This window comes from Carassius gibelio, chromosome B16 (assembly GCF_023724105.1).
Source record: "Carassius gibelio isolate Cgi1373 ecotype wild population from Czech Republic chromosome B16, carGib1.2-hapl.c, whole genome shotgun sequence".
Classification (NCBI taxonomy): domain Eukaryota; kingdom Metazoa; phylum Chordata; class Actinopteri; order Cypriniformes; family Cyprinidae; genus Carassius; species Carassius gibelio.
The window spans coordinates 3,624,366-3,648,067 of NC_068411.1; the positions used below are offsets into that span (position 1 = coordinate 3,624,366).

General features: G+C 34.0%; 1 protein-coding gene across 5 annotated transcripts in view; it reads left to right on the plus strand.

The window, feature by feature from the left end:
* LOC127974547 (protein cordon-bleu-like) overlaps positions 1-23,151 on the plus strand; it is a 58,473-nt gene extending 35,322 nt beyond the window's left edge. Inside the window, exons 1-8 of one of the 5 annotated variants that reach the window (XM_052577903.1) lie at positions 3,675-3,831; positions 7,389-7,583; positions 13,933-14,143; positions 16,621-16,849; positions 17,287-17,331; positions 18,230-18,315; positions 18,610-18,687; positions 22,958-23,151. In XM_052577903.1, coding sequence (XP_052433863.1) covers positions 7,396-7,583; positions 13,933-14,143; positions 16,621-16,849; positions 17,287-17,331; positions 18,230-18,315; positions 18,610-18,687; positions 22,958-23,131 — 1,011 coding nt within the window. In that variant the 5' untranslated portion in view covers positions 3,675-3,831; positions 7,389-7,395 and the 3' untranslated portion in view covers positions 23,132-23,151. Of the gene's footprint in view, positions 1-3,674; positions 3,832-7,388; positions 7,584-13,932; positions 14,144-16,620; positions 16,850-17,286; positions 17,332-18,229; positions 18,316-18,609; positions 18,688-22,957 lie in introns of those variants that run through there. The other 4 variants (XM_052577902.1, XM_052577904.1, XM_052577905.1 and 1 more) reach the window with 4 other exon arrangements.
* Positions 23,152-23,702: the final 551 nt, after the last annotated feature.

The window sequence follows — 23,702 nt, forward strand, 5'->3', positions numbered from 1 at the left end:
CAGACCTGTAAAGGTACGTCAACTCATCAAAATAAAAGTCAGGTTAAAGACTATTGTATCAGTGTTTTGTTGGTATGATTATTATTTGAGAAATACTTACGATTTTACGATTATGAAGATTATTATGTTTTTATTAATTTCACAAAATTATTAATTTATAAAGTCACATGGAAACTCTTTAGATATTAACGTATTATTTATTGCTGCCTTTTGAAGCAGAAATAGCACAGTAACCAATAATACAGCACAAAATAATTATAATAAAGTCAAACAAAAACATCCATGTCAGCATTTCCCTTTTGGAAATAACTAATGAAAAGAGATTACAAAAATATTTAGTGTTTTCAGTTTGTACATTCTTAACAATTCTTTTGGACCTGAGGCGGAGAACTGGAAACATGGTGAAAAAATTAATAAAAATCTTGTTGATTTTTGACTAATGAATAATACTGTAAAAGGGATAATTAATGACAATGTTAATTAAGTATTTCTTAATATAAGACTATTACCTTTATTTATACCACAGGTGAAGCTATTAATAATGAGGGGAATAAGCTGAACTGTTTGTTATTGTAATCAACTATCAACCATTCATATTAATTTTAATAATTGTAATAATAATTAATATGATTTTACATGTGGCCTGAGAAAATAATGTCTATTATTTTGGTTTGTGACATCAGAGATCGCACTGTTCACACATATAAACGTTCAGGAGGACATAAACTGGTCATGAACCCTGCTCCATGACTTTTATTAATAAAATTAAATTTGACCGTAGTGTGTGTAGCAGCCTCCTGTGTCTCTGATAAGCACAGGATTTTAAGTTTTTCATTTTTGTTTTGTGCAAGTTGCAACTTTTTCGTTCCATGCAACTAGGGATATGCTGGTATCCAATTTTCATGTTGCGTTAATTGCTGATGCTTTTATCATGGTATATGGTATTATCACTGTATTTACATTTACTTTCAAAACATTGGTCATAAAACAATATAACAGGTTTAACAACCTTAATAACAAAAATAACTAAACATTTAAATACAATAAAGCAATACAGAAAAATACATAAAAAACGTTTTACACAGATTAAAGTGCAAAAGAACTATAAAGACCAATAGGTATAACTTTACAATAAGACCTCATTATTTAACCTTAGTTAATGCATTAACATTCACAATAGCTACATTTGCTACAGAAGTTATTAATCTTTGTTAAAAAATACAACTGAAACAAGTATTTTCACAAGGCTCATCTCTGAGGTGTACTGTGATTGGCCAGCTATCCAGCGTGTTGTGATTGGCCGAATGCCTCAAGCTTGGAATGGAAATGTTACACCTCTTAACATATTGTGAAGCCTTGTCCGGCCCGAGCGGCGAGACAAAAACATCAAACCCCTTATAAACGTTATATAAACGTGTTTTCTTTTGGAAGGCAAAAACTAAGTAGTTTGCTTTCTCAACTAAACAGCGTCACACACTGTGACCTTGAGTGAGCAGATGCCGGAGGCCTAGAGTGAGCCGCGGCCGGCTTGAGTGAGCAGAGCCCAGAGGCCTAGAGTGAACCACAGCAAGCTTGAGTGAGCAGAGGCAGGAGGCTTGAGAACAGTTGGGTAGGCAGATTCTACGAAGGAGCATATCCTTGGTCTTGCAGCAACAACATGTGATGACCCTGGGCTGGACGCTGCTTTTGTCCTTGGTGAAAGCTGATCTGGTGATCCACAGTGCAAAGCTGATATATTTCCTCAGTGACCAGCACAGATCAGCTCCAGGAATGACGAAGCAGATATCATATCAAGGCCAAACAAAGTAGTTACGCTATCACAGTGTAACACACAGCGTCTATACAACAATACTACATATTAGAGCAAATTCAGAATTATACATCTACAGCAGCAACAAGTTTGTGTTGGCTGAATACGGGTGTAATCAAAAGTTTACAAATACCTTGCAGAATATCTTATTTAGGTCAGTACTAAAAATAAACAATAACATGCAGTTTAAATGGTCCCTTTTATTTTGGTAAAATAATTAAAAAATTTGCAGATTCTGCAAGGTGTATGTAAACTTTTGCCTTCAGCTATATATTTAGCTGCTTCTAGAGTTAACAATAAAACTTAAAGCACTATTTATGACATGTCCTTTTCAAGGAAATGTTTAAAAAAATAGTTTTTAAATTAAATCTAAAAATATGTTGACACCTTATTCACCTATGATGTGTTTGATTCCTGTTCTTTTCACAAAAAAAAAAAAAATATATATATATATATACATAGAATGCTATCTTATTTTATAAATTTCTTATTTCTGAGCATATTTGGTTTATTGTGTTCACTGTTTGTGGCAAATGTCATCTGAATACCCCATATATACAGAATATTTGCATACTGTGCACACATGAATATACTGTAAAAATAGTTGGAGGAGCAAATTACAGAGTGAAAACCTATCAATGCAGTGAAAGCTAAGTCATCTCAAAAGGAGGACAAAGTCGATCCATTAGTAACCCAGTCGCAATGAAGGCTGTGTTTGGAGCTGCCAGCTGAGAAGCTGAGAGTTTCCTGCTCTCCCAGGGAAGCTGGCTCATGCCTAAAGGGCTCTTTGTTGGACAAGGTGTGCGATCTGAGCAGCCACTGAGCTCGGTACAAAACCACACTTTCAAAATGTCCTGTTCCTGTCAGCACCGGAGGTGTGTTCTTCCACACTTAGTACAACACATAAGAGCACTATCACAGCAGGTGCCAGAGTTTTCCTACAAACATGCCTTTCTTGGGCATAACTACTAAAAATGACTTATATTTCGATGAACTGTTGGTAAATCTTGATAAATCTTTAACCTGAATATTACATTTTCATAAATAATCAAGTATTTGTAAATGTTATTAATTCATATTATGAATTAATTCATCTTATGGTGTATCATAGATATTTAATAAATCATGGAATATATTTAAAAGAATAGGCGTGTTTCATGGTACAGTATAAAACATTATCAATGTATTATAATGCCTTAAAGGTACAGTTCACCCAAATATTAACATTTTATAATCATTTACTCTCCCTCATGTTGTTAAAACAATGTTGTTGTAACAAATGACAAACATTCTCTCATAATTCTTGTCCATACATTGAATGTTGACTCAACCCAAAATTTCAAGTGGCAATAAATTCATAGACATTATAAAAATAATCCAATGGTTTTGTCCAACTGTAAAGAGACATGAATGTTGTATGTAATGAACAGATTTATTTTGGACTTATATTCAACTGTGCATGGTTGACACACAAGAACAAACCTGATTGGTTCTTGTGAGTGAAGATAGCATATATTAATAATACTGTTACTCATTTTGATATTTGATGTGAGTGGAATGACTTGGATTGGCATAAGGGTGGGCAAAAGATGATGATTTATTTACTTGTTAAAGAAAACTTTTTTAATTTGCTTTTTTAACCTTGAAGCAAAGACATCCAATCTTTTGCCATTTCAGCCACTTCATTGTATTCTGTCTCATTGAAATCATTGTGTTTTAAAATTAATTAATTCTGTTTTGGAGTAGCTGGTCATTCCATTGACAGTCCCGGGGCAGAGGGCAGTCTTGGTTGCATAATCAGTAGAATGACACAACACTGTGTTGATAAAAGGCATTTTGGCACAAGTCTTTATTAATCATTAACTGGGTATGCTCGAGGTCCAAGCATTTTGGCATTCTCACAGGCTCTACACCTCTCAGTGTCTTTGAGGATCATAGTCGCTCCATGTTCCAGTAGTTCGTCTTCTGCGTGGTTCCTGGACATTGATTACAGACAGACTCTCACGGCTGCTTTGACAGTAGTAGGATGGTTTTATCTACTGCTAATATTTGCACTGCTGAAGGAGAATTTGCTTAACTGGTCTTTTGAAATGAAAAGAGCGCTTATCAGTTCTCAGTATATATGGTTTTTGGTGTGGCATTGAAAGTAAAAGAGGCTTTGTGTGGTATGATGTTTGGGGCCTAGTTTATGAAATACGGTTGAAATATGAAATGTTTTAACTTTAAAGGAGGTAAATGGTTTACCAGTCTCCCCCTTCAATGTCATGACAGAGATTGTTGTAAAACAAGATATATAGTTATATGTTACTGTCTATGCTTACATTATGGTTCATAACAACTTGGAGAAAACAACTTAGTTGCTTAGCTATGTCATAGCACAAATAATTGTTGGTTAGTTTGCTTCAATACATTACATTTCTCATATTTCAACAAGTTTATACAGTACGGAGAATGCTGTTGACCTGTTTATACAGGAAGTAAAAATAAAAATGCTTCACTTCACCCACCACCCAAAAAGTCTTGAAAGCTTTTAGTTAGTCAAAACAGAGTTACCTACACAGCTTGGAAAAGTATGGAATTTGATTGAAATAATTTCCAGGTGTGGACAAGTATGGAAAAAAGATAACAGAGTATGGAAAAATATTAGAATTTGCCCCATTTAGTTTCTTGATAATAGAAAATCTACTAAGAGATTAGAAAATTTTAGTCTGGAAAAAGTATAGAATTTTGAAATAGAAAATGTGTAGGAACCCTGTCTAAAAGTGTGATAATTTGAATAAAAACTTGCAAGATTTCTTTATAGAGTAGTATTTTTAAGGTTTATGATTTGAAAGATTTTCTGTTCAGTTTACACTTTTTTTTCTCTCTCCAAATGTATTGATTAATGAATTAATATCGGTTATTTTTTGACTGGCTATGGATTGTAATTTGGAAATGTGGACATGCAGACATTGCTAGATTTCTGTGTACGTGGTTGTTGATTATCTGAAGGTATTCTAGTATTGTTTTTTAGATTGCTTGTCCCCTCTTCTACTTTATTATGTAATGTCAGCTGATAGAGTTATGTTGTGTTTTTATGGTCCGAAAGGAGGAGTTCAGTCTAATCTACCAGTGCTATCTTGACTCAGGCTTGAAAAAGATATGCCTTTGTTTTATTACTGCAGTGTGACATAACATATTATCAGATTGACCATTGCAGCTTTAATGAAAACACTGATTATAGTTCCTTAAATGTACATTTGCTTGTTTATGACATCATGATGAGCCTAGAGTAGATTGTCATCTTAAAGGTTCTGTAGTCTTGTTTTTATGGCCCAACCATTTGAAACATTGAACAAGTGCAATATAGTTATGCTACTGTAGTTGTCAACCATTTATATGGTTATATTAAGTCAACAATGCAAACTCAGTTTCTGAGATAATATGGTTTCTTAGCTTTTTCAATACATTCTGCACCATTTTTACAGTTTATTTACTACTTGTCCTGTCTGCCATAGGATTGTTTTGGCTATTGATTGATTCTTTTATGTTTTGATAATTGATATGCTGCTTAACCAAAAATGCAGTCATATTAATGCCAGAACTAGTATTGTGATACAACACATTCTCACTTATAAGGCGTCAAATATTGCGGCTATGGAGGAGTCCTGCACACCACCCTGTTGATGCCAAAGCAACCCACTAGTGTTGTTGTAATGACACACAGCAGGGCTTATTCCATCACTATACCAATTGCTCATATTGACTATTATATAATTACATTGGAAAACATTCTCCTGCTTATATGTTTTTATATGTATTTTTCATAAAACTGCATACAGTTTCCATTGACATTATTTTCTTTTAGGTGGGGTTAATTTGTTAAGTTGCAGCCAAGGTTTTCAAAATACAATACACAATACTCAAATTTGTTCTAAGTCTGATTGAATAATATAAACAACTGTTTTGTGATGGTTTCATCTCTTTTCAGTTCAATTTGGCATTAGCTTGAGGCAAAGGAATAACATCATCACATTCTCTCAGTGGGTTTTAGATTAGACAACATACAGTAATGGCTCCTTTGTGTGACATGCACCAGCACTTGACGCTTTAAGAATGAGAAAATACTCGTTGATAAGCATAAATTTGTTTATTTTCAGTAAACAATAGAGTATTATATCATTGGAAGAATTTCAGGGCATCACATTATTCTGTTCATCAGGTACTATTGCTGTGTTTGTTTTGCTACGATTATTATTAATCCAGGAATCATGATTTTTTTAATAGCATTATTACCAAATGTTAAAATTAGACACTTTGATAATATGCCAGTGATAATAGTAAGGAGAAATGAATGATCTAACACATGTTGGCGCACGTGATTAACCGCTCGTGTGTGACACTATGTGAAAGATCATATAGTGCTAAGCGCCAGTCACACAGAATTCAGACAGTTGGTTTCAAATTTTCATGTTGCGATTAATTGCACATGCTTTTATCATGGTATTATCCCTATATTGATACTCATAATACAGGTTTAATAACTTTTTTCTTAAAACAAAAATAACTATGCTATAAAGCAATATAGAAAAATATATAAATTGAAAAGTCTTACACAAATTAAAGTGCAAAACAACTATAAAGACCAATAAGTATCTCTTTACAATAAGATCTCCTTAGTTAACCTTAGTCAATGTACTAAAATTCACAATGAGATATAGTTACATTTGCCTGCAGAAAAAAAAAATACTCTTGGTTCATGTTAACTCATTAAATGACACAGTTACAACTTTCAATTTTAACGTATTATATATTGAATGAATAGTTACTCGCAATGTAGAGGGTTGCTAATGTGCAATACAGAAATATCTGCTAAGTGTTACTTATCTTTGTCAACCTGGCAACCATGTGCACATGCTGTCTCTACATTGTGGATAAACAAGCTTGCTTTCTGAAAACACCATCTAGCTTGCAGTTTAGCGATCTCCACTTCAATATTCTATTCTCAGAAAGGTGTATTTCATCAAGTGTTCATTTATGAGAGATACAGTGAAGACAGCACATAAGTTTCGAACTCTATATAATATAAAACCTGGTGGGGAGTGTAAGAATGATGTAAACATGCGACATATGCATATCTATGTTGTACTAACTGTGGTACAGTTATAGAGCAGTCAATTGCCTGCTCTGCCAATAGTTCAAAATGGAACTATAGTATTCAGTGTTTCATAAAAAGCTGTTTTACTAAATACTTCTGAGGTGAAATTCAGTGCAGTCCTGTGTCGTAATACTTATCTTGACTTTGCTGGTGATACGCAGCCCTATCAGGTACTATAACAATGTATGATAGTGCCTGAAGGGTGACCATGAATTTATAAGCAATCGGTCTTTCAGTTATGATATTAGGTTTGTTCTAGTATCAGCATGAAACAGCATGCCCACAGGCCAAGTATGGACTTTCTCATACATACATACTGTGTAATCATTGGCACAGATTGTCTGACAACCCTTTTATGTATAACTTCATTGCCATATTTTATACACCACATAAACATTGAACCTAATCCTTCCTTATTGCTCGTCTGATTTTATTCGACAGGAGGAGAATGAAGGCCAAGGCCCCCCCTCCACCTCAACCCCCTCAGCCTGCCCCCCGCAGGATCTTCCGTAATGCTGTTCCTGATGGTGGAGGATCTTCAGGGGGAGACAGCAAGGAAAACATGCTTCGACCCTCTGTGGATCTCCATATCAGTCTGCCTTCAGGGTACCAGACCACCATCAATGTGGATGGCAGGTGAATATGCTCATTGCACTGACATTAACTTAAAGCTACAGTCTGTAATTATTATTTTCTTTTGTAAAAAAAAATACATGAAATCAATATTTGAGCAAGTACATAATCAGCCGGTGTTCATAAACATCTCCTTACATTTGGCTGATTCACAACGGTTAGCTTATAATAATGTTTTCTAATTTGAGTGGTATGGGTTTTCACTGGAAATTTGAGCATGACGCCTCATCATTACATCATGTCTGTAAACATAAGCAAGTTTTTCCTGCTTATAGGCGATTGCCTGTGAGTATCCTGCAGGTGGCAGATCGTTTATAGCCTTCTATGTTTAAGATTCTGTCTATTGTTTTATAATTTAAAAACTATGAATTGGTATATTTAATGACTAAAATAGTTTATAGAACCCTTCAATACAGTTGGTAAATTATTTGGGTGGGTGGGGACTAGACATAGTATCAGAAAAAGTTGCAGGAAGCTCATTTGTTATGGTATCGTCTTCAGATTTGAAATAGAAACTCATGAGACATGACTTTCAACCCATTACTTTTCTAGATTGCTCAAGTACTGATTTCATGTATTTTTATATCAAATAAAAAAAAAAAACAGTGTGGTATATTTCTTTCAAGGCACTTCAGTGTCTATAACTTTTAATCTTTTTGAGCATTATCAACTCTGGAGTTAAGCCCAAAGGGTCTTCTTTCCAAAGACACCAAAATTATGTTTGTAACACATTGAAGTAAGGAACTGTTACAATTTTAAGTTAGGTAGGGCACTTTCAGCTGTGATTCCCATAATGGGGGGTGTTGGCTAATAGGTTAAAGACAACCAGTTCAAAGGGAACATAATTTTCTTTTTGAGTTTAAAGAATTTCTTAATATGAAATTCGATTGGTATTACAATTATAGATTAGACTGTACAGAAATTGAAATCTTCTCGCTTATACACACTATATTTGCCTAGTCATGTAATGCTGACATTGTTAACATTAACAATTTGATTATAAAGTATAACAATAATAATAATTTAGTTTTTTGGTTTGATTGGATATGAGCTTATTTAGATTAAATCACCATTGGTATCACAAATTTATTGTATATAATAATTATAACTGCTTTTTTCCTCAGTTACAAGTTACTTCCTTGTTCAGATGACAATATACGGTGCAAATTCTTATTTTGGTCATATATTCCAAGATGTAATCTAGAATCTGTGATTCTGAAGTACAGTGAATGTCCATACTGGTGTGGTGACTGACTGACACTCATTCTCCTCAAAGCTAGGGATGAGTATCATTTGATCATTTTATCGATGCTATACTGCACTCTCAAGTTGTTTTAAACCTGAATGAGTTTCTTCTTCTGTTGAACATCTGTTGAAAGTCCCTACTATCAAAGTCATTGGGGACCAGCATCTGTTAGCTTACCCACATTCTTCAAAATATATTATTTTGTGTTCAGCACAAGAATAAATACAAATAGATACATGTTTGGTACAACATTACTGAATAGATAATGACAGAATTAAAATTTTTGGGTGAACTATCCCTTTAATGTCAAGCTGCAGTATGTTTAGTATTGTCCCTTTAAGAGATGCACGGACCCATTTCTCACTTTGTGCATAATTAACTGTGTTTATATGTAAACATTGTGTTTTTGACAGTTTTAGCATAATCAGATGATAACTAATATAACTAACCAATCAGGTGATGTCTGACCAGCATTTAAGTGTTTGGACACTTCAGTTGGACGTGCTCTGAATAAGCACATTTTAAAATAGCACGAGCAAAACGTTTCACTGGCAAGGCATTAAAGCACACGCAAATAATGTACTTTCGTACATTACATGAAACAAATACGTTCAGTGTCTTGGAAGTGTAGTTCTACCACTGAACTGACATTTGATGTGAATATGTCTCACGAGTTGCAGTTGGACTAAATAGATAGCTTAACTTTGACTAAATAGATCTGGGACAGGAAATGGTCACAGAAATTGTACACAGTGACCTTCAAAAATATCCAAACAGAGGGTCTATCTAAATGGTACAGGTCAACGCTGAAAACGATGGTCGATTAAGCAACAGAAAAAATATAATTATCACTTAAATTACCATAATTTTATTTTACCATTAAATTAACATAATTACGTGTAAAACAATTTAAATAAGTTAAAATAAAATATGTGAAAAAAAACAACATTATTTTTAAAAGTGTATCAGGGCATAAGCTAAATTTTAACCTCAGACCTTGCATGAGTTTTCTTCATGTCAGTTGTGGTGAGCTGAGTGAAATGTGACCACGCGAAAGATGAGCAAGTGTGGGATTATTTTAACCCTCTGAGGTCTAAGGGTATTTTTGGGCCCTGGAGAAGTTTTGTCATGCCCTAACATTCGTGCTTTTTTCAGTTGCTTATAAACATCTAAATGGCTAAAGTGTAATATCACTGTAATCAGCACAAACTGGGCTATAATATTATATGAGCAACATGTATGTACATGATTGTGTTTTTGAGAAAACAGTATTCATGCGTAGTAGTGAAAAACTAAAAATAGTAAATCACTTGAGTAAACAAGATGATTTTCATAATTCAGAAAGAAACATACTCACTCACAGAAAACAATATATTGATTTAAATTTTCTAAAACAATTTTTGTTTGTAAAAGTCATATGCGAACAGACATAAACTGTCATGAATATCATAGTGATTTACACCTGAGAAGACAAAGGCCTGCATAATGAGCCTTTCAGTCAGCTGTGTGACTGAGAGGGAAGAGTTACAAGAAAGTATGTGAGGACAAAATAAATGTATATATTTTTATGTTTGTAGTTCATTTAGAATATATTTAACTATCCCACAAAATAATGTAATATTTACCTTTGAGTGCAGTTAAACAGTTTATTAGGAACAATCAAAGCTGACTTTCAAGGCTGAATTTTTACAAAGTCCTTTTAGGCAAGTCGTGCCACTCGGCCACCATCTTGGCAACGCCTCCGGGCAGCATTTGAGACTAACAAGACCAGGCTCCTATCTAAATGAATGGGCACAGAGTCAGAACTGCACTTTCACTGGTCACCGGGACATAAAAACTGCATGGAAAGTAACAGCAGTAAAAAAAAAATTAAAAATCGCTGAAAAATTTTGATGACTTTGCACCAAAATAAGGTTTAAAATGCCTTTTTTCCCAAAGGTTATACTTTTACTACGCATGCGCAAGGGTTCCTCAACTGTGGGCATATGTCAGTGGAACCAGATGATAGGCTTAAATGTTTCCCGGCTTGACTGTTAAAAGCAGATGATTGGCTTTCCAACGGGAGGGGCGGGACATGTGCATACAACCGCCACCTTTGCCATTACGGGTTTTCCTTATATAGTTGTATTGAGGATTGAGGAAGTGTCATGTCTCTTATAAATAGTCTTTGATATTTTGCATCATTGCTCCAGTCACACTGTTTTTATACAAATATATATATATATATATATATATATATATATATATATATATATATATATATATATATATATATATATATTATTATTATTATTATTATTATTATTAATGTGGAAAATATATATATATTTTTTTATTTTATAAATTGAAACAGCAGATAACAGCTTTGTTTGTTACATTTGTTACATTTACATTTATTTGTTACATTTATATTATTTGCATCAAGGTTTTGAATTGTATAGTATATGTTGTTATTGAAACTTCATAATGTTTAACTTGATTATACATTTAGTCAGGAATTATAGTTTGGAAAAAATCTAACTACTTAAATGTTTACACATTATGTGAAACCGAATACAAGTATATAAATAAATAAAAAGATCTCTATTGGCTTAAGGTCTTCATTCTTTTTTTTTTGAGGAAATCCAAGTCAAATCCTGATCTTCTTGGGGTGTATTATGTCTCATTCCTCTCGAAGCAAACAGTAAAATAAAAAAATAAAACTTGAACAGTCTCTCTGCTTTGTTTTCTGTTTGGGCGTATTCAAGCCGTGCGCTTCAGTGAAACAATATAATCTCAATAGGGCGTTCAGCATGAGGTCATGTTCGCATTAGAGATAATGAAGAGAGACGTGAAAGACTGGACATGGATTTGTTTTCATATGGATTACTTTATCACAGAATATTTGTTTTCAGTAGCACTTGTTTAGTTTAAAAGTAGGTTTTAAGGCGTCGGGCGAACACCAGGCAGATGTCTACTGTAGGGCCCAATGATTTCCGCAATGCAGAAAAGGCGGACAGAATCGCGGAATCCAGACATAAAAATGGAATTTACAGTTTTAATGCGGAATGTCACAGGATTTGTCAAATTTTGAATGAATTAATCAAAAGTAGGTCATTGCACTCACATCAAATCGTGATATGGACTAATATCTGTTAATATTAATCCGGAAAAGTCTATTTAAATATGAATCCTGCATGTTCTGTGTGTCTGTGTTAATGAATGGCGCAAAGCGCGGCTTCATTCATTAAACACACAGAAGCACATGTGACGCTGATTTCAGCGTCTTTCCTCTCACTAAATAAAGACGTGAACACTTGAGGAACATTTCCAGAACTGCACTTAGAGTCACTTCATGAGCATCTGACTGTTTTATTTGATTAAAACTAGCGTCATATATCACATCATAGACTGTAGTATTGAATAATATATTACTATTGTTCAGCAGAATGTACATAGCCTACTGCTACTATTAAAATGAAACGAACATAATTTTTTAAGGAATAATCACACAACATTTCTTCCATGTTTTATTTTTAATAGTAAATCCCCTTTGTTTACCAAAAAATAAAGTTAGCTTAATTTTCAATTATTAAAAGATAAATTAAATGAATGTTTTATGCTTTAATTTAATACCCCCAAGAATTTCAGAGGGGGGAAAATTGTTTCATAGTTCACAAGTTTCTACATGTACCAAACTAGGACACAGGTTCTCAAGCCCTGGGACAAAACGGGATGCTTTAAGGAAAATATATAGCCTATATAAGTAATATTCCTAACATAAAAATAACAATTTGTTTTCATATTTTTTAAATATGCTAAATATATCTGACTTAATTGGGTTAATGGATTTAAAACAGAAGTGTGGCAGCTCTCCACAATTTCAAAGAAAGAAAAGGATGACAATGCACATTATGTTTGTTTGCTTTATTTTACAAGAGCACAAATCTTCTGTTTTTATTGTGTGTGAATAAATGAAAGTAAACACTTTTCCAGAAAAGGTTTAAATTTTTTTTTGTTTCGATCATGCCGGCGTGCCTGTATTCCAGTAATTCAAACTTACATCGCACTCTGTTCATTATCAAAATAAAATAGTCAACTAAACATTTAAAAGGTTATACTAGTCAGTTTAAATTTGCCATAGTATATTCACTCTGCTGTTATGCCAAGGATGTTTTTGCTCATATGAAGAGCATAATTTTTTCCGTCTATGTGCAAATGTGTGTAAAGTACAAGCCTAGTTTACATTATAAATAATAGTTTAAGATTGAAATACATTGCGAATATGGAAATATAAATGTTATTTTATATGAAAGTACAATTTTAGTTATTACTTGTTTAGCTGCTACTGAATTTTGATCAACATTTAAAAGGAAAGTATTGACATTTATAGGCATTTGTATGAGTTCAGGACACCATAAGCCTTTTATATGAAACTATAAGACTAAAGAAAATAATGCTTGGAGAATGGATGATTCAGTGTTTACCACGTGATAAAACTTTTCCATGGTAATGAGGAAGTGTCAGAAGAATAGATATTTATATTCAGATAAATTGTTCTGCACGTTAGCGACATAATGAATATATTCAAACACATTGGACTTTGTATTTAAATGGACTGCGCAAATTTGGACATTCACATGCATAAAAGCGGTTTACTGACGTAAAGTCAGTCGATTCAACAGTTTTTTAGCCATGCACGTACAGCTTGAATCGAGAAGGACTGAAATAACATTGATTTCTTCAATGAATGACATTTGACCTGAAAATTAAGTATCAAATTTAACTCTTGATTTATTTATTATTTTCTGAGACTAGATAGTACTCATGACGTGGAATTTAAACAAACAGTTTTATACAAATATCTATCAGCAGTGTTTGAAAACGCTGTAGTGTCTACAAATCAATTTTTCGGTCAATGAAGCTAAACATTTAGGATCAGCATTCATGTAGCAATTTGCTGCTTTACGTAACACCTGTAATTTAAACCGACTCTCTCTCTCTCTCTCTCTCTCTCTCTCTATCGCTCTGTCACAGTCCTGTCTGCATCACATGATGTAATTACAAGTCTAAACCATCAAGTAACTCTATCTTTCTCTGTCCTTATGTCTCCTCTTGTCTCTTCAGAAAAGCTCTGATGGATTTGTTGGTGGATCTCTGCAGTCAGTATCATCTGAATCCAGCATATCATACTCTGGAGCTGTTGTCACCTGATGCTCAGCCCGTCATCTTTAAGCCAAATGCCCTGCTGGGTGCCCTGGACGTCTCCTGTGCCCTGATCAAAGAACGAGTGCTGGAGGACAAGGTGATCCGGAAACCTCCACCCAAAGTGCCAGAGGTCAGTTTCCGAAACACAGTGTTATGAAAGTTTTTGACCTAGTGCCTCTTTGTGGTATCTTTAAATTCTGGGCAGGCTACACTGCTATTGGCAAGACTTCGCTAATGTATACCAACATTGTATTGTAAATCATTTGCTTTGCTAACATCACACTACAGTCTACTTCTTGTTTAACTGCGTCAGTCATATTATATGAAAAATCTTCATTGCAGTTAAGACCCCAAGTGCTAGACAGGAGGGACCTACAGTAGTGACACATGATGTATTTAATCTAAATCAGTTTTAAACTTTAATAATTAATGTGTAATCACTGCATTATGCATGCATTTTTATTACCTCCTTTTAAATGGGCAAATACTTTATATATTTGTACTTTAAAAAAAAATCATTCTGTTAGTGAACTGATAACAAGCTGAAAATTATTAAAAATAGGTGAAAATGTAAATGATGTCCATGCTATTTATAAGCTACTCATATTCACGTATTGTTTGTGTTTTTAAAATAGCTTTTGTACAAAAGTTAATATTGATCTTACTGTTGTGTAATAATGTTCTTAAATGATGACATCTTGTTCATCAGGAGGGTCGAATGATCATAAAAAGGGTTCGAGCAAAGGTACAGTGAGTCTTTCATGGGCTCTGCTCTGAGTGTGTGCTCTCTCTTTCTCGAGTATCCTTTTCTCCTCCCCCTCATGTGTGAATATTTGATGAGAGTCTTACCTTTAGTTACCATGCATTATTTCTTTCTCAGCCTGGCTGGCTGGCCCCTCTCTTGCTCCTCCCCCACATGTCTGACCTCTGGGCAGAGTTAGAGGCTCTCACCCCTGACACTGGGCAGTTGAAAGCACACAGGACATAAGTATAGATACATAAAGAAAAACAGTTTCTTGTCAATGTTTGTGAGGATATTAGACACAGACCACATTTGAGCTCAGAAATGTTTGACTATTCCTTTTCAATTAGTACATTTTTTAAAGTTTCTTCTGAGTGTGCAGTGTCTTTAGTTTCATATCCATATAAGTCTGAGAAAGTGTGAGAGTGGAGTAACAGTTTTTCTTCAAGTTGGATTACATTTGAACTAAAATGTGGAACAAAGCTAAAGAAGTGCTGAAGAAGTGAAGAAATGACCTCGGATTCTGCTACAACAACAGTAAAATCTGTCACACTGTCGCAGTTGAAAGCACAGTAAATGAGTATAGATATATAAAGAAATGGGGTAACATAATTTCTTGTCAATGTTTGTTAGGATATTAGACATAGACCACATGTGAGCTCAGAAATGTTTGACTAGAGTAGAGATCGGGATCAGGATGGTCAACCCTTTGGTTAGCTGACAAAGTGAGCAGGCTGTTAGAACTGTTATACTTGCTCAGCATGCTTATCCTCTTTCTGAGAACTTTAATCTCTATATTCATATATCCAATAATGATAAAACCTGCAATACCTGTTTAATCTGCCTTTCCTCCTACTAAACTGATACAAAGATAGTATTTAATTTCGATTAGCACTTTTTTTTTTCTTTTTCAGTTTCTTCTGAGTGTGCAGTGTCTGTAGTTTCATATCCATATAAGTATGAGAATGTGTGACAGTAGAGTAACAGTTTTTCTTCAAGTTGGATTACACTTGAACTAAAATGTGGAACAAAGCTGAAGAAGTGTTGTGTACAATTTTGTGACGCCTCAGTTTTTTCTCGTGTGTTTTTGTTTGTCTCTGCATAGTAATATACAGGAAATGTCTACTTTGACAGTAGGTTATTTGCTATTATGTAGCTAGTATGACATTTAGCTGCCTAAGTAAAGATTTTTTTTGAATGTTTCATAAGCAATATTAGTATTTGCATATGAGTAACTGCATTCGGTAATGTGATTTATTGGTGTTCAATGGAAACTTACAGTAATTTCTGTTCTAGAGAAGCTTTTCTCTAAGCAGTGTGTTGTGGTTGGTGTGATACTTCCTTTACAAGACACTGCAAACATGCATATAAAGTCAAACATTGCCCACTTCTCATATGAAACTTTAGAGATCGGGGTTGCATCTTATCTTATCTTGATCATGCAGATGATAATGGCCACAAAGTATAGAGTTTGCTGTACTGCTGTCATATACAGGAAGAGATCATTTGAATGTTAGGTACAATCCGGTCGGTTTACTCTTGATTTTATTATTTTCTCCATTAAAAAAAATCCAGATTAAATACAGCTGTTGTGAACATCACTGCCCCCTGGGCTTTTTTTTTTTTTTTAAGAATCAGTTTCTATTTCCTTTAAAAAAATAGAGATACATAACAATTTAGTTTAAATACTAAAGGAAGTTGACACCATAAAGCTAAAGTTGTATTTAACTCCTTTAATATTCATTTCAAAGCAAGCCTTTATCTTATTGTTCTTTTTATAATATAATCTCTTAAAAATGATGTTTCACCAAAATGAAAGTTGTAAAGTTGTAAACACATCTGTTTCTCTTTCTTTCCTCTCACAGAAAACGGTACGTTTGGTGGTGAACTATCACCGCAGTCAGAAGGCCGTTGTTCGAGTAAATCCATCAGTCCCACTGCATACCCTGGTGCCTGTGATCTGTCAGAAGTGCGAGTTTGACCCGGCTCATGTCTTGCTGTTCAAAGACAATATCAGCCACCAACAGCTGGACTTGGATAAGTGCCTGAGCGAGCTGGGTATCAGGGAACTCTATGTCCTGGATCAAACACTAGGTATGGGATAAAAAGTGAGGGTAGTTGTGGAAACTGTGATACCGTTGTTCCTTCCCCAATAATCTTTGATGCATAGAAAGTTCAAAATACGGAGAGATTTGTCATAATAAACACTTTTGGTGGCGTGCTGTGAAGCAATTATATGTCAAGTGGAAACCTTTGATGTAAAGACCAGCTAAAAAAAAACACAGGTTTAGATTAAGTTTGATTTTAGAGATTTCATTGGCAGGTCCAGTACTTCCTGTTCAGACACACTCTTAGATTTATCCATTTATAGTATCTTTGTTTAGCTAGTGCTATTATTACGTAACATACTCAAACACAGCATGCACTAAGCCTGTGACATTTCACTGTCCTTCACTGTCTAGCCAAATGTGATAAGATTTCTTTTCACTTTTATTTGCCTTCAAATTTTACACTGGTTTGATTGTTTCCAGTTCTCCAGCCTAAAATGGCTTCAACACCTGCCCTGAACTACTCAGGTACTGATGCCATGTGCATGACTTTGGCTGAATAGTTTTTACAGTATGTATAGGCTTTACAGTATGTGTAGTTAAACTGTCTTGAATGTGCTGAGAGTCTGCTTCCTGTCATAGTATATGCTGGAGCTTTTTTGAATTGAGATGGCCTGGTCAATAGAAATTAAACAAGATGTGCAGTGCCTATATTTATGTATTCATCTTTCATGCTTATTGTTACTGTGATGCTTTCATTCTCAATACATGTCTTCAGAGAAACCTGTCACTCTTCTTGGTGATTATTCAGGTTTTGTAGTGGCTTTAGTGTTTTTCATCTCATTTTGTTGACTTAGAGCGCCATCTATTGCCAGAATCTTGTATTGCTTGTTGTGCATTGTGTGCTATTTATTTTTTGGCTTATACTTACATTCAAAAATATGATGTTTGTAACTTTTTTTTATGTTAAACTGTCTTATGCTTAACAAAGCCACATTTATCAATCAAAATAACAGTAAAACAACATTGATGTGAAATATTATTACAATTAAAAAATATATATATTTGAATGTAGCCTAATTTATTTGAGCTTTTTTATATGTTTTGTTGAACATGATACTTTTTTCAAGGTTTTTTGATTAATAGATAATCAAAACATAGAAATTTTTATGTAAAAACATTTTTTGAGACCAAGCCTATGTCCTAAACTCACAAAAAAACTTTGACACTACTGGTTTGCTGGCATGCAAGCTTTATTCTGCATATGCTAATCTTATATCATCTATAATCCATTGTTCTCATTGGATGAGATGACCTCAAAATGAATCACTTCAACTAAAGTGACATTGCTTGACTCAATTCTGCATTATAATAGTTGCTCATCCGTGTTTGTGTAAGATGCTGAACGAATGTGTTTCTCTTACAGCTGAATCTCTTCACTCCAACAGTCTGAGTGGATCAGAGAAAAAGGGTCTGCTGGGTTTCCTCAAGTTTAATCGCAGGAAATCAAAGGTAGAACACAGGCTCACGTGTGCATGATTGGACACACACAAGCGTTCATTCGTATTTTTGTCTGTTTAAACCTTTATAGTGCTGAATGTTAGAATGCTGCATGTCCAAAAATATATAGACATAGAGCAATAAACACTAGAAAACATGGATATGCTGGGGGAAACTAATGCACATTGCAAAATAACGTAATGAAAAAAAATTTTGTTGATATTTTAGTGTTTGAACCCCACATTGCATGGGTTTCATTGATGTTATGAGTCTGCCTGCCATGCTAGTGTTACATTCCCATTTCAGACTGAAGATCAGTCCTCTGAGGACATGGAGAGTCTTGATGATGATAGTGTTGTTGACAATGCAGACACTAACATTAATGTAAGTACTAACCCATGTAACTACTAATACACTTGCATCTTTCCATCTGTCACAGTTTTCAGTCTTTAACACAATCATACTGCCTGCAAGTTGATTCTTCTACTTTTTGTACTTTTCACAAAATCTGTAACAAATAGTTCCATACTCTTTTGTGATTCATTGTTATTTATTGTGTCAATGAGCAAACTCTTCTTTTAATTATATCAAAAAAGAAAACCGGTACTTCTGAACCAGAACTCAATTATAAAAAAAAAAAAAACTATAAATAATCTAGTATGTTTAACGTTTAATAGAATAATACATTTAAATAATAATAATAATAATAATAAAAAAGGTCCTTCTTTAAAGAATATAATGTTTTTTTTTTGTGTGTGTGTTTTTAATGTTTGTATAAAACTAAACTACTTAAAACTACTAATGAAAGTTTTACAAAAACTCCATACTCCATTGAATGTATTTTTTCCGGGTTTCACCTCTAGGTGTCAGTAATTACTTGTCCTCAGGAGTGCTCGAACATGTTTTACACAGAGCTGTGTAGTAATATGTGACACATGCCATATTAAATTTAGCTTACTTCATGGTACAAACTTGGCTCCATTATATGGTTAAAAAGCTGCATTCACACACACTTGATCCTTCAGATATCTTTATTTCAATACCCATGTTGCTATGTCCATTTTCCTCTTTTCAAAGCACACACTGTTCTTGAAGACAGATGTGCTGTACAACTTGGTTGTCCATAATTTATTATGGATGTTATTTTATGTAATTTATCTACCTGTCTCTGATCGGCCTAACAAACAGCCTTTTTATGAAGGGCTCTGTTCAGGGCCCTGCTCTACGTGGTCCCTGCCTGTAAATATACAAGTTCAGGTACACGCTGTTTACAATATCATCACAAACCGAGCCAAGAGCCGTTTTCAACATGTCTCAGTAACTGATTTCCAATTATGTAACCCGCTAATAGCCATTCCCACTTTGAACATTCCGTTCTAAGGGCAAAGAGGGGTGAGAGAAAAAGGTTGAACTCTAGCAGCAAGGTTGTCTAATGAAAGCGATCACAGCAGTGGCTATGATAGGAGAGCTGTGATTATTTTGTCTTAGTTCTCTTCCAGGTGTCAGTGTGTTTGTTTGTATAGGTGTGCGTGTGCGTGTTTGTGTCTCTAAGTTTTTTATGTCTGGTTTGGATCATATGTCTGTTCGTTACTCTGCTTTCTTCTCAAGTCAAGCTGCAAGACTGCATACTTTCTCTCTCTCTCGTTCCAACCGACAGCTGAGCTCTCACTCAAACACTCTTGCAAGGTTCTGGAAGATCCGGTGTCGTTCCTGTCAGTGTTTGACAGATCTCTCTGCTGTCTCTTAAAGGAATATCCTCTCTGTCCTTTCCACACCTCTGTGTGTTATGTAAATGCATATCCCTACTTCTCAGCTTTTGTTTGTAAAGTGAAGTGTGTAATTTGTGTGACATTTGTGGCCACAAATTTAAATTGCAAATATAATTTTAGTTTTCCAACAAATTTCTCAGACATTTTTACCATCCCTTCCTGTCTAAAACTGTTTGACTAAACGGGTAGTCAAACCTCAATGTCTTGCCAAACAAACATAATAATAATAATAATAATAATAATAATAATAATAATAATAATAATCCATTGTGTTAACCTCTGTTAGGAGTAGATAAATACTTGTAGCTGTCTCTGCCACGGTTGCCCGAAATTCAGAATTTAAAGTCATAATGAAACCGAAGTAGCAACAGATCGTTTGTTCTGTATTGTGCAGTAATATTGTGATTAGTGTAATGGATTATTGAAGGAAAAAAAAAACACATGGGACAGGGACATGGTTGCATCCATCGATTGAAGATTCGATTTTGAAATGTTGCCGTTGAGTTCACAAATACTGTAGATGCAGATTAATGCAAGCTTGCATAATTGGAAAAGTGTGGCATACATCACTAAAGAGAAGTATATTATTTCACCAGAAAAGACTTTCGGATTAAAAATTATGGGGAAAAATGTATTCCTTGGCTCAAGATGAATTTCCATTTTGAATTTCTCAAAAACCTACTTTTTCAAACTCCTCCCAGGCCGTTGTTCTGATTTACACAAACCAGATCATCTTCAGACCATTCCGACAAAAGGTTATGGAATTGAAGTTGATTAGTCAAACCTTTCTTGAATAACTTGTAAACAAATTTAACATAGAGAATGCAAAAATAGATGTAAGCCTATATCTCAGCAATGGTTTACCATATTGAGACCAAACTTGGTGTTTGTTATGATGACCATGACCTGAGGCCAATTTTGCCATAGTCAGCCAAATTGCAAATTTCTTATTGCTTTTAATTGCTGCTTGCAGCTATATTTAATTTTGAATTAATTTCCTGATGACCTCAAATGATCACACATATTTCTCTAAATATCAGACATTTTTAATTCTGTTGTCTGCAATGTTTTCAGATGTTTTTAAAAAATCAAACAACAAAAATAATGATATCAAAATTTGATAACGGAGCTACAGAAAAAAAAGTATAATGGTAAAATGGGCAATCTGAAAATATCATAGTACATCAAAACACATGTTTGCAACAGGGTTATGACTTTCTTTGAAATTCAATTCATTATGTTATACTTCAAATTACAGTTCTGCATTCTGTTACCTCAGTTCAATTCATCTGGAAATTAAATTGATTCTGAGTTCAGCAAGTCAAGTGACCTTTCTTTATATAGCACTTTCTGCTATGCAGATTTTGTCAAAGCACCTTTACAATATTAAACAGCAAAATAGTGTAAATAGTATCTAGTGATGACATCTTCCAGCTCAATTCAGTTCAAATAGTATCTGTGTAATTAAGTTAACAGTGTTGCTGGTGATTAAGCAAACAGCTTTTGTCCCGCTATGTAATGAAGTAGGAGAATGTATTTCAATATCTAACAAAATTACACTTTTAATGTCAGGTGTATATACGTATTTGCTTCCAGAAATTAATCATTGGTGTAAGAATAATATTGTAGACAAATTAATAAAGTATTAACACCTCTTAATTTTTGTTCTAATATCTCTATTCTTTATTTTTAAATACTCACTTCTGCTTCTCAGTATTTGCTAAAAGTCTAACTACACATTGTGCTATCTTTTGAATAATTTCTTTAAGACATCCTTAAGCTCATAGATTTACATAGCAGGAGAATCAGAAGATATCAGATGAAAAATTGTTGTGGTTTAGTATTTGTCTCAAGTCCCTCCTTGTTAACCGTCTGCTCAGGGCAGATGTTTTATGGAGTGTTAACGTGGGGTCAAGGCTGGGTGTAAAGCCCTCAGAATCAGCCACTCTCCAGGAGCAGGTCATGACATTTCCAGCCCAAATGTTATTGATTTTCTGTCCTCTGTTATACCTGCTGCCCTTTAAATGGCATTGAACTAAAAATCACTGTCTGCCTTACCTTCTTCCCCTAAGAAGCTGTATTCAGAATCTACAGTACTATAGTACTACTTTTTACACTTAGCGTTACTGTTATACACAAATACAGGATTTGTAAGTATGCTATCAAGGCAAGTCTTATACTGCTTTAACAATACAGATAGTGTCAAATCATTTTACAGTGTTTAATAGGAAAATAGTATGTCAATTGGGGATGTTTCACCAGATAATTATTTCATAACTGTGCATTGCAGGGCTGCGGGACACAGGACAGTCTATTCATTGCTAGAAATTGTGAATTCATTCCCTACGATTTATTAATTTGTGGCAATTCTTCATGTTTCATTAATGTTGTTCCTTAAATAACCCACGATTTAACTGAATAATAAATTGAAAAAATTATTAATTCATGAAAAAATGGGATGCTTTAAAGAATAAATGAAAAATTTTATATATAGTTATTTTGCATTACGAAGTGAATGGAGAATAGCAAATACTGAGAATAGTAAAGGGTGTCATTTCCTGAGAAAGGCTAATAAACATTTTATTCTTTTGAATTTAAAATTAATAGCTTTAATTCTGTTATGTTATATTCTGTTCTATTTCATTCTATTTAACAGTCTGAAAATGAAAGTGTATACAACAATATTTAATTTTTTTGTACAATTCAAAATTCACATTCTATATTTGAAAACCTTGACAATTGCACTGAGCTGTGCCATACATATTGTTGTTTGCACTTCTGGTTAATAAATGTGCATTTAAACACACTCATTCACATATGCCTTTTGAGCTTGTCCTTAAATTTGTATCTGTATATCTACTAAAGTGTCTCTCTTTTTTGCTCAGGGTATGTCTGTGGCAAGCGGTCCATGTGTGGAAACCCGTCCTAGCACTCTGGGACAGTCTCAGTCTGTGATGAACATCTCCAAGATGTCCCCAAAAGTGGAATTAAAGAAACGCAGAGCTCCAGCACCGCCAACAGCTCCCACACAGACTTTACCACTGACATCACAGGTATGAGCACACACACACACACACACACAAACACACACATACCATTATGATCATTGGCTAATACTCACACACAATTTCATTGGAATAACTAATTTTAAGCCACTGATTGCATCTACATTCTGACCTTTAGTTATGAAGTACAAGTAAGCAAAACATTCAAATTTGTATAAATAAGTAGTTTTAGAGTGTAGGGAGACCAACTATGTAGAAGAACTCACTTCACATTCACTAAAACTGTAATGTGTAGGAATGTGAGAATTTTTTTTTCATATGTTTAAGAATATCAATGGGATGTTGTAATGTTTTTAAAAAAAATTTATACCTTACTATATGTACCTTTATACCTTACATACTTTCTATATGTGACCATGGACCACAAAACCAGTCATAAAGGTCAAGTTTTTGAAATTGAGATTTATTTATCAACTGAAAGCTGAATAAATAAGCTTTCCATCAACATATGGTTTGTTAGAATAGGACAATATTTGAACAAGTACATCTATTTGAAAATCTGGAATCTGAGGGTACAAAAAAAATAAATAAAAAAATTTAGTTTTTAAAGTTGTCCAAATTAAAG